Here is a 14,345-nt window from a genome sequence, read left to right on the forward strand (position 1 = left end):
TGACATTGTTTTTCTAAATCTTGTGGTCTCTACATAATAAAATCCAGAGCAGGTCCTTGGATTTAATCTTTATAACATCTGAAGTCATAAGCTATCTAATTTAAGGTTACACAATCTATTTAGAGGTAGTAGGGGTAGGATAGTTGGTTTCTGGAAGTGGGAAGAGGCAAAGATTCCAGAGTGATTTTCATTTTTACCACCATGAGTGTTCTCCATTTGGAGGTTCTGTTCTGGTAAACTGCTGTGGGTCTGGCAAAATTAGTAATTTATTTTTGATTTCTCACTGGATTTTGGGAACCTGTTGTCACATGGTATCGCACGCCCTTGTTTATGTGTAGCTCATGACCACAAACAACAGTGTTACCTACAGAAGGACAGGGATTCCAACTTCCAGGGCAGGGATTCCATCTTTTTCACAGTTGTATCTAAGTTAGTAATGTTCTAGTAACTTAAAAGCCATCTATTGTTTATTAAATGTAGAGAAAGAGCTTTTAATATATTAAAAAAAGGTTCAATGAGCTGGGAGCAGTGGTGCACACTTATAATCCCAGCAGCTTGGGAGGCTGAGGCAGGAGGATGGAGAGTTCAAAGTCAGTCTCAGGAAAAGCAAGGCACTAAGCAACTCAGTGAGACCTGTCTCTAAATAAAATACAAAATACGGTTGGGGATGTGGCTTAGTGGTCAAGTGCCCCTGAGTTCAATACCTGGTACCCAAAAGTTAAAATTAAAAAAATAAAAAGTGGGTCACTGACAAGGGTCAATGACATCCACATTTTGAAACTTTTAAAACTGACCCTTAAAAATAAATTGACCCTTCCCTGTACTAAAAAGTTGTATGATGTTTCTTCTTTAAAAATGTCTGAAGCAGAATAGGTTGATGAGAAATAATTTAAATAGCAGTGAGAGGCTATCTACTTAAGAAATGACTTGATTTTTAAGTGTAATAATGTTCCCCCCCACCTCCCACCCCTTGGATGGCACTGTTTTTCAAGTCCCCATGTGTAAATGTGAAATATACAAAATCAATATGCGTATGTTTATGATAAAAGTTACAGATGTACCCCTTAAGACAAAGACAATTTACTCTGGAAAAAGACAAAAATGATTCCTATTCCATTATAGGTAAAGTTGCTTCTATTTGCGTTTTACATTGTGATGTAAAGAGTGAACAGGGGTAAGACAGTTCAGGATGAAGCTCAGCTTTAATGTCTCAGAAAAATTTCACAAATACAAGAACAAATGTTAAGAACACATATATTAAGTTGACAAGTCTAATGAAGGTCTTATGAATGGACTTCTCAACCATTTTCTGTAGTAGCTTTTCATGTAGGTCTTTTGGTTCTGAAGCTTCTCAAGGAAACTACACTTTCGGAGAGTTAATCCTCATTCTCCTTAACAGCTAAAGGACTTCTTAGAAAATTTAAACAATATTAACCATAAAAATAAGAATATACTACTAATACAACTACTATTATTCTGTTGCCATCCCTCTGCATGGGGAGGGGGGACAGTTCTCTGGATTACTGCAATGTTTTGGCATGAAGTGGCTAATACTGTGTTTTCAAAAGTCATTGAGAAATAACAAGTCACTAATTTGCCAGATCCACCTAAGTTCACCAGAACAACCCGCAGATACAGGCAACTGTATTTCCTATGTATCCCTATTTTAAAGTTCTATGCCCCACCTGCCCCCAGCAGCCATGTATTCCACACACCCATGCAGAAGGCTATTAGGAAAAGGCAGTCTGGTAGCCACACTCCAAAGCCACTTCAACTTTAGCTACATACTGGAATTTTTAAAAGCTACATTGAGAATGTTTATGTACTATTCCATCCCCTGTTAAGATTTAACTGGTTTTAACGGGAGTCCAGATCAATATTTTTAATATTTCAGGTAATTCTACTGTGCTGGAAAATTTGATTAAAATGAAATGTCCAGTTGTAAATTTTATAATGTTAACAATCAACATGTGATAAATAATGTAACTACTAGACGGTACCTTTCAAGATTCAAGGAACCATTTATCCTACATGAAACCTCTTTAATAACTGGGTCAGGCAGGGAAGTTATTTCCTATTTTAGTGCTATCATCATCCCACCCTACATTCATCTTTCTTAAAGATAAGGAAGCAAATAGAGTTGGATTCTCTTGACTCTCTAACCTTCTATTCTTTCTGCCTATTCTCTCTAATCCCAAAGCTTAACCACTTCATTTTCTTTTCCTTTTTTTTTTTTTTGGTTGGGGGTGCTACAGGGGATTGATCCCAGGGGTACTTTACTACTGAGCTACAACCTCAGTCCTTTTTATTTTGAGACAGGTTCTAGCTAAGTTACCCAGGCTAGCTTCCAACTTGTGATCCTCTTGCCTCAGTCCTTCCAGTTGCTAGGATCACAGGCATGTGCCACCAGGCCCAGCAACTTTCCTATTTCAAATACAGCCCTCCCCACAGGGTCCCTCTGGTCTGTCATATATCAGCTGTTCTTTTTAAAAATTTTCCTCTCTGAAATGATCCCCCAGATATATGGCAAACACGTGTCTGATTCTGACTTGGTCAATGACACATTTGAGCTCGAACTCAAAATACCAGCCAGTCAACCCTTGCTCTCAGTTGCTACACCCAATCCATCATCAAAATCTCTCCATCTCCACAACCATTCTGGTTCATCAGCCACTTGGACTCACTTAACAGGTTCCTAATTCCAATCTTTGCTTTTTGAAATATCCAACAAATCATGTGATTCCCTATCTTAAAATGTCTTGAAGTGGTTTCTCCATGCATTGCAATCAACTCCAAACTCCCTCTGAGACTTCAGCAACTGTGTGTGTGTCTGATCAGTAAAGCTCACACCCACTTCTTCCCTATCACCTTTACTGCCACCTACAGGTGGGCACAGAGCATTGCCCCTGCCTTGCCAAAGGTCACACAACCTGACAATCCCAGCGTGCTTCTCAGGAGGAAGGCTAACCACAGCATAGCCCTGGAATGCTCTGTCCACCCTGTTTTGCCACACCCCTCCCACCATCGGGGCTTTAATGGAAGGAGAAAAAAGAAAACCAAGTTGCTTAGACATCCAAAATCCAATGATGGCAATTCCCCATTAACACAAGCAGTCCTATTTTCCCTAACTGTAAAGTGAAAGGTCCAAGTGCAGATGATCCATTCTGATCAGGGCACTCCTGACCAATCTAGCAAATAAGTCTGGGGCAGCAAGCACAACTGTTTTCCTCCTCCCAAAGCAGTCACCCATCCTTTACTGTTCGAACAGAAATGTGTGCCAGCTCCTGTGAGTGATGCTGGGGATGTGGTGGAGAGTGAAATCAGCACCACCCTGAAGGAGCCAGTCTTCCAGTCAGGAAGGCATTTTGAGAAAGCATAATTCAAACAGATGTAACCAGTAAACAGGTTCCTCTGCAGCCTGTAACTCCCAAGGACTCTCCCCCAAGGAAATGGAGTTTAAGTAAAGGTTAAAAGGTCAAATGAGTGTTAGGGAAAGACAAAGATGGGGGTGGGGAGTGTCTTCAGGTATCAAAAACAGTATATGAAAAAGCCCTGTAGCAGAGAGGACTGAGCCAAAGGAGAGAGGAGGGGGGAAAAATCGGGGGGGAAAAATTCCTGTAGTTGGAGAGCAAAAAGGAACACATTCAGTTCTTTGTACAGGTGCTGTTTTAAAGCCGGGGCTTTACATACTAACTTATTTATTCCATGAGATAGCTGTATTACCATGAGCTTCATTTTACAGAGGAAAGTGAGGCTCAGATTAAATAACTTGCCAACATTGAATTAACAGCAAGACAATTACTCTCTTTGCACTTCCCCTGAAATACAACATAATACACACACCAAGCATGAGGGCACTAAATATAATGAATCAAATTCATCATGGGGTGAAAAATGTAGACAAACCAATTCTGACTGAACTGACAGGTAACAGACTAAAAGTATCACTTTTCAACTAGTTGTTTCTACATCATAAAGATGCAACCACAATGAACTATTTTGTAGAAGGCGATTCCTGTTTTTAGAGACTATGTGGTTAAGTTTCATTTGGGAAAAAAAAAAAAAAAAACCTAAGATAAAACTAAAAATAATTAGTGGGAGTACTTTCTCCTTTCTTAAAAAACAAACCCTGTACATAGTTATGGTGTACAACATGATGTTTCATGATGTTTTTATGTGTATACATTGTGAAATGGCTAAATCAAACTAACATACACACTTTCTCACATAGATTTTGTGGCAAGAAATTAAAATGTACTCTTAGCAATTTTCAAATACACTGAAATTTGTTCCCAACTATATTTGACATGCAAAAATCTCTGGTGGGAGCCCTCAGCTATAGTTTACACAACTTCTGCGAATCATATATTATTTTTACAATCAGAAAAAAAAGTAATAAAGACCCAGAGAAGCTAAGGAAAAGGCAACCCAATTAAAAAATGGGCAAAGTCTGGGTACAGCTGCATACACACGCACTCTCAACTACTCAGGAGACTGAGGCAGAAGGATCTCAAGTCCAAGGCCAATCTGAGCAACTCAGAGAGACCCTGTCTCAAAATAAAAATAAAAAGGGCAGGGGAATATAGTTCAGCAATAGTACACTCCTAGGTTCAATCCCCACACACACATACACAAAATTCTATAACCTCTATAAGACCCAAAAAACAAAACAAAACAAAACAAAAGGTGGGGCCAGAGGGCTTGAACAGACATTCTGCAAGAAGATATACAAATTACCAATAAACATATGAAAAAATGTTCAATATCATTAATTATTAAAGAACTACAAATCAAAATCACCATTAGGAGGACCAGGAAGTTTTGAAGTGGAAAAGTCAGAACTGCTGATGGGAACGTAAGATGGTATAGCTGCTTTGGAGGACAGTCTGGAAGTTCATTAAATAGACATACCATATTACACAGTAATTCCACTTTTAGGTATATACTGAAGAAAAATTAAATATATGTCCACATAGGAATCTATAAATGTTTATAGCAGCATTATGCCTAATACCAAAAGGTGGAAACCAGATGTCCACCAAGAGATGAACGAATAAACAAAATGTAGTTTATCCATTCAATGGAATATTATTTGGCCTCAAAAGGTAATCAATGATAAATGCTACAACTGAGATGAACATTGTAAACATTATGTGAAAAAGCCAGTCACAAAGCTTACTACGTAACTCCACTCAAATTTCAGAAGAGGGATTATAGAAAGACGAAGTAGACTAGTTGCTGCTTAGGGAAGTAGGGGTGATAACTAAAGGGAATAGGGGTTTTTTTTTTGGTCCAGAATTGAGTATGGTGATAGATACATATATCTGTGAATATACTAAAGGACAATGAATTATCTGAAATGGTTACGTGGTCTATTAGTTCAATTTCCATTGCCATTTCAGAATATTTGACTCTGGGTACTTTTTAAGGAAAATAAGTTTGGCTTACAGTTCAGGAGGTCCAAAAATATGATGCCAACATCTGTCTGACTCTGGTGAGGTCCCCCTGACTAAGCCACCACGTGGTGAATGGAAAGGATCTGCAGCAAGCAGAAGGGTCCATGCTCACAAGGCGGTGTCACTTTATAACAAATCGATCTCATAAGATGGGCATAATCCCTTCAAGAGGCGGTGGACTCCCACCTTCCCAGCCTGACTTTTGCAGTTTTCACTTCTCAACACCGCTGAGCTGGAGATCAGGCTTCCAATACATGAATCTTTGGGGGAAACACTTAAACCATAGCGAAGTACAGAATATGGTATGTAAATTACATCTCAAAAAAACTGTTTCTAAAAAAAAGAGGACAGGACCAGGCACTGTGGCACATACCTCCCAGAGGCTGAGGCAGCTGGATCACAAGAACAGCCTCAGCAACTTGGTAAGACTCTACTCAAAGTAAAAAGGATTAGGTTTGTAGTTCAGTGGTAAAACACTGGGTTTAATCCCTAGTACGGGAAAAAAAAAAAAAAAAAAAAAAAAAAAAGAAGAAGAAGAAGAAAATCCCCTTAACAACAACTCCCAAAAGCCAATATGAAAATATTCAAAAACAGGAAAACCAGCTAGGCATGGTGGCACATGCCTGTAATTCCAGTGACTCAGAAGACTGAGGAAGGAGGATCCCAAGCTCAAAGTCTATGCCAATCTCCACAATTTAGTGAGGTCCTAAGCAATTAGTGAGACCCTGTTCAAAATAAATAAAAAGGGCTGGGGATGTATCTCAGTGATAAAATGGGAGTTGAGAACACCCCCCCCCCCCATAGATATTCAGTTGTTCTAGCACCAGCTGCAAAAAGCTTCTCCCCTTTTGAACTGGCTTGATTAAAAATTAACTGACCTTACACATGGGTCTTCTCTGTTCACCTCTTTGCCTATTCTTCCATCAAAACTAAACTGACTTGATTACTGTTGATTTATGGAAAGATTTGAGATTAATAATTTAAATCTTCCAACTCTGTTATTCTTCAATATTGTTTTGGTTAATCTAGCTAACTTGCATTTCCACATATACTTCAGAATGATTTTTCAGTTTCTTCAAAAACTCCCTGAAAGAGACAGACATTACCCTATGTACACTTTTGATTACACAAATGGTATGAATCTACATTGTGCACAACCATAGAAACAAAAAGTTGTACCTCATTTGTGTACAATGAATCAAAATGTACTATGTTTAAAAAAAAAAAAAACTCCCCTTGGAATTTGGGATTATGATGCATGGGTCAATTTAAGAACTGACAACTTAACAACATCAAATTGTGTAATCCATGAATATATCTATTTATTTAGTCTTTCAGATTTCTTTCAGCAGTACTTCAGGTTTTTAGTACAGTGGTTTTGCATCTTGTTAATTAGATTAATTATAGGTGACATTAATTTTATTGTAAATGGTAATTTAAAAGATTTCATTTTCTAGTGATTCTGCTAATATGTAGAATAGATTTTTGTATAATGACATTGTATCCTGCAAGATTGATAAGTTCAATTTTTCCAGTATATTTTTGGAGATTTTATGGAGTACTGTGTACACACCGCATCATTTGTGAACAATGGCAACTTTACTTCATGACTTCTAATTTTATGAGTTTTGTTTTCCTATTATTGTCTAAAGCTTCTAATACAATGTTCAAGTTAACTATCAATGAAAGTTATTATTAATTTTATAAGAAAAGAAAAAAAAGCAGTATTTAATTTCAGTTGAGTCCATTTTCCTTTTCAAACTACAATTCAGATTCTACCACTGAGTTCTAGACCCCTCACAGGCATTATTGAAAGACAACAGGAAACAAGAATTTGGTAGTTGACTTCTATGCCCTAGTCTACTTTTTTTGTCCTGTTTTATCTTACATATCATCTGCTTCTCCAGATTTTGTGAAAGGGAGAAAACATTAAAATGCCCCAAACTTTAAATTCTTCTCTTAGTTCTGTTGCTATTTTTCACTGACTTTCTGGGACTTCTGCATGCTTTCTCAGTGTGTGTGTGTGTGTGTTCCTTTTCTCTCTTCTAATTCCCATTTATCATGCTCTCTCCCTGTTCCTACTATTTCAAGTCCACATTCATGATTTTCTGGGTTTTATTAGAATTCATACAAAAGGCTAATCACTTAGTACCATCTCTCTAATCCTTAAAATAACTACATAAAGTGTTAAAAGTTTCCTTTTATAGTTAATACCACAGTACAAAAGCAATTCTTTTTTTTAAAAAAAGTATTAGTTGTAGATGGACTCAACACCTTTATTTTATTTACTTACTTTTATGTGGTGCTGAGGATTGAACCCAGTAACTCACACATGCTAGGCAAATGCTCTACCACTGAGCTACACTCACAACCCCCCAAAAGTGGAAGCAAGTTTCATATTACAACTTAAGGACAGAGGAATGCTTCTGGAAAGAAAACACCAGGACAGTTACAATTTATTATTTTATCTCCTGTCTTGAAGGTACAGAATGTAAGAGTGCATTGTAGTTTAGAAGCATTAGAGATTTTTAATGCATGAAAAGCTAATGCCCACATGAGGAAGAAAAACAACAACAACAAAAAAAAACAGAAAAATGTTGCTAGAATTCACATTTCTGGCCTTCTACATTTTCAGTACCTAAAATTTAATTTTTTTCTTAAATATTATATTTTTAAATATAATATTTATATAATATTCCAGTTTCCTATAAGTAATAACATAACTGCAACTGCCATGTAGATTCACCTCCACGTGCTGGCTATAGTACCCTGATTGTGTTCCTTATATAAAAGAAGCTCACTCCTGCTTCAGATTGTCTGCACCAGGGCATCTATAACAGTTATTCCTTTTACCTAGAATGTTCTTCCCTCCAGTATGTGCAGGACAGACTCTCTTTTGCCTGTCAGGTCTCATCTTAAATGACCCCACCTTAGAGAAGTCTTTTCTGACCAACCCAGGTGACATGGACCTTCTCCGGTCATTCTCTACCTACTTGTGTATGTATTCTATGTATGTATGTATTTAAATCCGTTTTTTCAACAAGATCCAAAATCATCTTTAGTTGTTTACCTCCTTATAGTCTCTCTCCACCTTGACATGTAATAAGTCAGAGAACAGATACTTATTTACCACTAAATGTCTGTGCCTAAAATAGTGACTAGCAGAGTGGGCAGTCCAAACACATACCTATTCACTAAGTAAGTGAATATAATATTGTATGATTATCCCATTTTATATTCCTTAAGAAAAAAAAAATCTGATGAGGTTAAAAATTACCAATTTTTGAACATGATCTCAAAAACATGAATTAAACACCACTGACAGTCTCTAAGGAACTGAAGTGATTCTTTATGAACATGTTCTTCTTAGTAGTTAGGGATTTCTTTCTTATATCAAATAGTTAAAAACCAACATCGATAATAAATATAAATATCTCTACATATCTAATAGATATAAATAGCAACAATAGGTAAACATCTGCATCTATCTAGCTATCTGACACTGTCTCCATTTAAAGCAACCTTTCAGAACAACTGGTTCCCATCTTAAAAGGAGCTTACAACCTCACCAAAAATTTTCATCTAATACTTCATACTGAAAATATTTTATTGAAAATAAAAAGATAGAAATATGGAACATTAGCTTATGTACCTGATAAATTCTTTCCACTTAAGACTTCCAGTGTTCACTTTGTATACAGAATCATCTGAGTAAGCTATGCCCCAGTATCTACTACCTTCTTCTGCAGAACTCAAGGCCTAAGCCAGGTACATCTGCCCAAAATGTCTATGGTTCGTCCCTGATATGTCTGGATAAAATTGACCTAACTAGAGTAGCCTAAGCGACAGGACCAAGGATGAAAAACTGAGCCAAAGGCAATCATATATAGTTGGAACATGCTTGATTAGGAAATCAATTGCTTTGGAACTGACTTGGTGCAAATTAGAATGACTTCTTTCATTAGCAAGACCTGCAGATTTACATATTCATATTTCATATCCACACGCAGAATATAAAATATTCACATCTAAAAATGTGCTTCAAAATTCACAGTATGTAATTCCAACAAGCTTGTTTTAGAATTTATTCACACTTTCACTAGGCTGTGAAAGACTATTAATCCAGCAAATTATCACTTATTAATGCATATAGTGAACAGCCCTTCAGGTAGGCTATGTGGATTCATGGATGAATAACATGGTTAAGACAGGTCAGTGTACCAGTTCACATGTACTTCTCTGTCTGTTATTACTTTTGCATCATAGAAGAAAATCCATTTCTTGAATATTTTAAAACTCACCTGCTGGGGAGTTAGCACTGGAGTTTTGCAGAAGCATAGGATTCCTTACATCAAGAGATTCTACAAAAATAAAAAGATAGCCTGTTATAAAAGAACATTTAATATTTAACTTACAACACTGGCAATATGTTCCTTTCTGCCCCTGGGATGGTGGTGGTGGTGGTGGTGTGGGAGAGGGTAGATTATTCCACAGGAAGTTCTACTTTTGCCACTGTTGCTATGAAACACACCTTGAAGCTGTCAGTAAATCAAAGATTGTATTATTGGATCTTTCAAGACAGAAAACATCTAGCTTATGAAAAACATAGTATTTACTATGGACAGTCAAATAGTTTTGCCACAGTTCATTCATCCATATGAAGGCAGAAAGGTGATGACAAATGAACCAATTTCTGCTACTGATAACTCTGCTCTTCTGAGTGGAATGGACCATCTGACAAGGGCCCCTTTCTATTCATGGATGCCTCTAGGTCTTCCATTACCCACATCCTAACTTCACATAATGGAGATGAAGTGAGTAGCATTTCTCGGTTTTTTTTTTTTTTTTTTGGTGGGGGGAGTGGTACCAGGGACTGAATTCAGGGGCACTCAACCACTGAGCCACATCTCCAGCCCTATTTCGTATTATATTTAGAGACAGGGTCTCTCTGAGCTGGCTTTGAACTCTTGCCTCCCAAGCTGCTGGGATTACAGGTATGTGCCACTATGCCCGGCTGCTTTTCATTTTTTATTCCAAGTCTCAGTATAATTCTTCCAATTTTTTAGCTAGTACCTTAAACTTCGAAAAAAATTAAGAATTCTATGCCCTAGTTAAATAACTTTTCAGATTGGCTTATTTACCTTGAGTCTTTGTATAACGGAAGATTATACACATACCACAGGGGAAGAAAGCAAGTGCACTACTGTGTAGTTTTCACAAAGATTAACACTCCCACTAAAACATAACAAAAAACCTTCAACATACAAATTAAGCAACAACAACTCTGAAGTCTTTACAACTTGTGCAAATATCTTTCTCATGCAAATGTTTTTCTCTTGATGGGACTATAATCCATTTATCACAAAAGGACACAGTGTAATATTAAACTCAAAAAAGGTCAAGATAAGTAGAGTATACCCGTGGATTTAACAGTAAGGTCAACATTACAAAGAACTTACACACCAGACCTTGTATGAAGCATGCTACCTGCATTAGCTCACTAACCCTCCCCAAAATTCTGAGATAGGAATACTGTTTGGCAGTGACAGATACTGAGGCCCAGAGAAAGTCACCCAGCTAGATAAGGGGCAGAGTCTGGATCTGAACCAGGCTGATTTGATTCCCAAGCCAGAACATGAGTGCCAAATGGAACTGCTGATTTTCTACTGTAAACCTGCTCCTCCCCTCATCTTTCCAGTTGTTGCATTACCAACTGCTCAACCCCTAAATCAAGGTCATCCTTGATTCCTTCCTCTTCTTTGCCCCACTGTCTAATCCACAAGTGATCAGCCCCACTCCCAACCCCAAATACCTATTTTCATTACCACTATTATCTCTTGCCTGGATGAGGCATATGCCTTGTGTTTCTCTTCTGTCACTCTTGCAATATGATTTCTTGCAATGATTTCTGTTGTCGCTCTTGCAAGCCACCTCAATCCTTGGACTTTTCAGTTTTAAGTCCTGTTTTTACCCTAATGTTGTTAAAGATGGGTTTCTGCTACTTGTCACCAAGAAAATAACTAAGAACCTCTGGCCCATTCTGCTAATGCCCTTCAGTGGATTAGCACAATCTATCCATCCTGTTTGCGGATGTGCTAACTTGTTGTTCTCTCCTCCATCCAACTCAGGATATTTATAAAACCATGCAGCGGACTAAATATTTTAAAAGTAGAATTTAATGTTTTTATCTTTTCCCACAGTATTCTAGACAGTGGCGGTATTGTGGAATAAAGAATTACCTACTTTAACAGTCAAAATCACCTAATGTGACTTAATGGTGAAATGGTTGAAAGTTTGTATTCTGATCTGAAATAAAAAAATGCATTAGTTGTTGGCTTTAAGTTGTCTCACTTCTAAACCTCAGATTACTCATCTGCAAGATGGGGATAATATTGTAATACTGTGAAGATCCAATGGGATGATTTATGGCCCTCAATTAGCATATGTGTATGTTACATAGAAAATGTGTCCAGCAAATATTGGCTATGTACATTTTAGTATTATTGTTAAAAATCACTATACTTTGTAATGCCACTTTATACTGATTTACACACTGTATATGAAGACAAGAAGTGTTTTTTAAGAACTCCACTGAATCTTCAGTCTAGTTTCAAGGTAACATTCTAGTTTGCATAAATGAATTCCAGGTCATGGTGGTAATAACTAGTTAAGGAAGTCAGGGTTCTACGACAGTAGAGCATTCCAAATTTTCCAAATAGCACTAACCTCTGGTAACACATTAATAAAATAAACAGTGTTAAAATAGGCAACCCCCCCCCAAAAAAAAAAAAAAAAACTGTTATGAGGGCAAGAGAAAGAAAAAACAAGGGCACTCCTAAATTCTCTACTCAATAGTTCATTAGATAATGTCTACTTCCACACACACAAACCAACAAACTGTAAATAATGAAGACCATCTTCTATATTGGTATAAAATTAGCACCAAGATAAACCACAGACATGATTTTACTAATTTTTTTCTTAAAAGACTTAAAAATTAGATCTGAAAAGCCAATTTGTCACCGGTACAACTAAGCAAACAAATTCAGCAAAACAAATAATTCACCCAGACTATTCCTGCAAAACCAGGTGTTGTGGCGAACCAGCTGGTTATGCAAAATGACTTCCTTATCTCTTGCTTGATAAAACTAATCTAAGGTTAAATATACAGCAGATGAATAGAATTTAAGACCATGAAATTCGGTTATTTAAAGCAATTTATCCCAGTTTATTTGATCAATACCCAGTGATTCAACTTGTATTACAGCGGACAAAAGAAAACAGAATTTACACAGCAAATCCCAGCTTCCTGGCCTCATCCAAAAAGTTCTTTTCAAAGACTCCAAAGGGTCAACGTTCTTAAAGAAAACAAAATCCCTTCCACAGACGAGAAATGTCAACATCATTTTGTTATGTCCTTACTGACGACGTCGTGGGCTCCTTAAGACCCTGCAGCGGTGATCTTAACGCTGAGCCGCTGACGCGCGTGTTTATGGCACACACTACAAGCCTCACCTGCGTCGGGGGAGCGGGACACGCTTTCCAAAAGCTCCCAACTAGCCACATTAGCCCTGAAGTCTAGCTTGAAGTGTCTGGAGGACCTTAAGACTGCAAACCATTTGGATGTATTACACAAGAAGAGGATGAAACTCCCGGGAAGACATTGGAAAGGTTCCCCAAGTAACTGGTAGACATGTTTCTGCAGGAATCGGTAGACATATTTTTCAATCCACCTAATCTTGTTTACAAACAGAAACCGAACCCACATTAACTTTGGGGAAAGGTTATAAAAACAAACTCGAGCCCTCCACTTAAGGCCCGTCCTGGGGGAAACTCAACAGGTTATGTGCACCCCTCCCGGCCTGCGACTGCCGCTTCCAAACAAACAGGAGAAAGGCCGGACAAAGTTTTGAGCAGGGCGACCCGAAGGCAAGCGGACGACCTGCCCAAACCTCAGTTTCCCGAACCCCGTCCGGTCTCCTCCGGGTCGGCCCGTGCGTTCGACCCGAGACACGTGGAACTTTCCACGCGCGAGCCCAACTTGGGGAAACCCACGCGCGGCAGGGCGCTTCCTTCCGGGACTGGGGACTTACCCCCCGGACCTGCGCTGTCCGCGTCGGCCCCCGGCAGAGCCAGCACCTGCAGCGCCCCCAGGAGCAGCGCGGCCAAAGCACCTCGAGCGCCGAGTCCCATTGTTCCGGGGCGGGATGCGGCGGCTTCGTGGGTCCCAAATGCGCCGGGAGTGACGGCAGCGACGAAAGTGTCCCTTCTGCGCACCCGAGCCCACCCCGCGTCCTCTTCCGCCACGCACGACTCCCCAGCCGTCTCCAGCACCCCGAATGACCAAATAGGGCGCCGGAGCGGGCCTGAGGGGGCGTCGCGCGCTGCGCGGGGCGGAGCCGGCCGGCGGGGCGGGGCTCTGGGCGTGGCGACTCTCCTCCCGGCTCCAGGGCCAACGCAGGAGCTGCCGCTTTGCTTTTTCACAGGGGCAGAGTGGTTCTGGGCCCCGCTTCTTCCCTGGACACTGCGCGCTCCGGGCTGCGCTGGGCCTGGAAGGAAGGTTTTGAAGAGTAGTTTTCTGGTGGGGACTCAAGGTGACGAAGAAGTTGCAGGCGGGGTGACAAAAAGTGGGGCTAAGGAGAGAAACCTGAGTGGATGGGATTCCCTCAGAGGAGTCCTGGGTGCCAGAGCCTCCCTCTTGGGTGACCCAGCCTAACGGGGGGAAAGCAGATCGACCAATTCGTCGCTTAAGTTCAAACATAAAACATCTAAGATCGATATACCCCAGTTGAATCCCATCTTCTCCACCAAAGACACATTCGTGCAGCGAGAGATTAGTGGAGTGACCTGGGGCCCGCGGAGGAGTTGGTACTGTTGACAGTGAAGTTG

The 14,345-nt window shown here is 39.4% G+C and overlaps 1 protein-coding gene across 1 annotated transcript in view; it reads right to left on the reverse strand.

The window, feature by feature from the left end:
• Positions 1-13,830, reverse strand: part of TMEM123 (transmembrane protein 123) — a 48,305-nt gene extending 34,475 nt beyond the window's left edge. Inside the window, exons 1-2 of the mRNA XM_079102020.1 lie at positions 13,550-13,830; positions 9,758-9,817 (exon numbers count right to left, since the gene is read on the reverse strand). Of these exons, the coding sequence (XP_078958146.1) occupies positions 9,758-9,817; positions 13,550-13,649 (160 nt within the window). The 5' untranslated portion in view covers positions 13,650-13,830. The remainder of the gene's footprint in view (positions 1-9,757; positions 9,818-13,549) is intronic.
• Between the last annotated feature and the right edge of the window lie 515 nt (positions 13,831-14,345).

This window comes from Sciurus vulgaris, assembly GCF_902686455.1.
Source record: "Sciurus vulgaris genome assembly, chromosome: 11".
In the NCBI taxonomy this organism is placed as follows: Eukaryota; Metazoa; Chordata; class Mammalia; order Rodentia; family Sciuridae; genus Sciurus; species Sciurus vulgaris.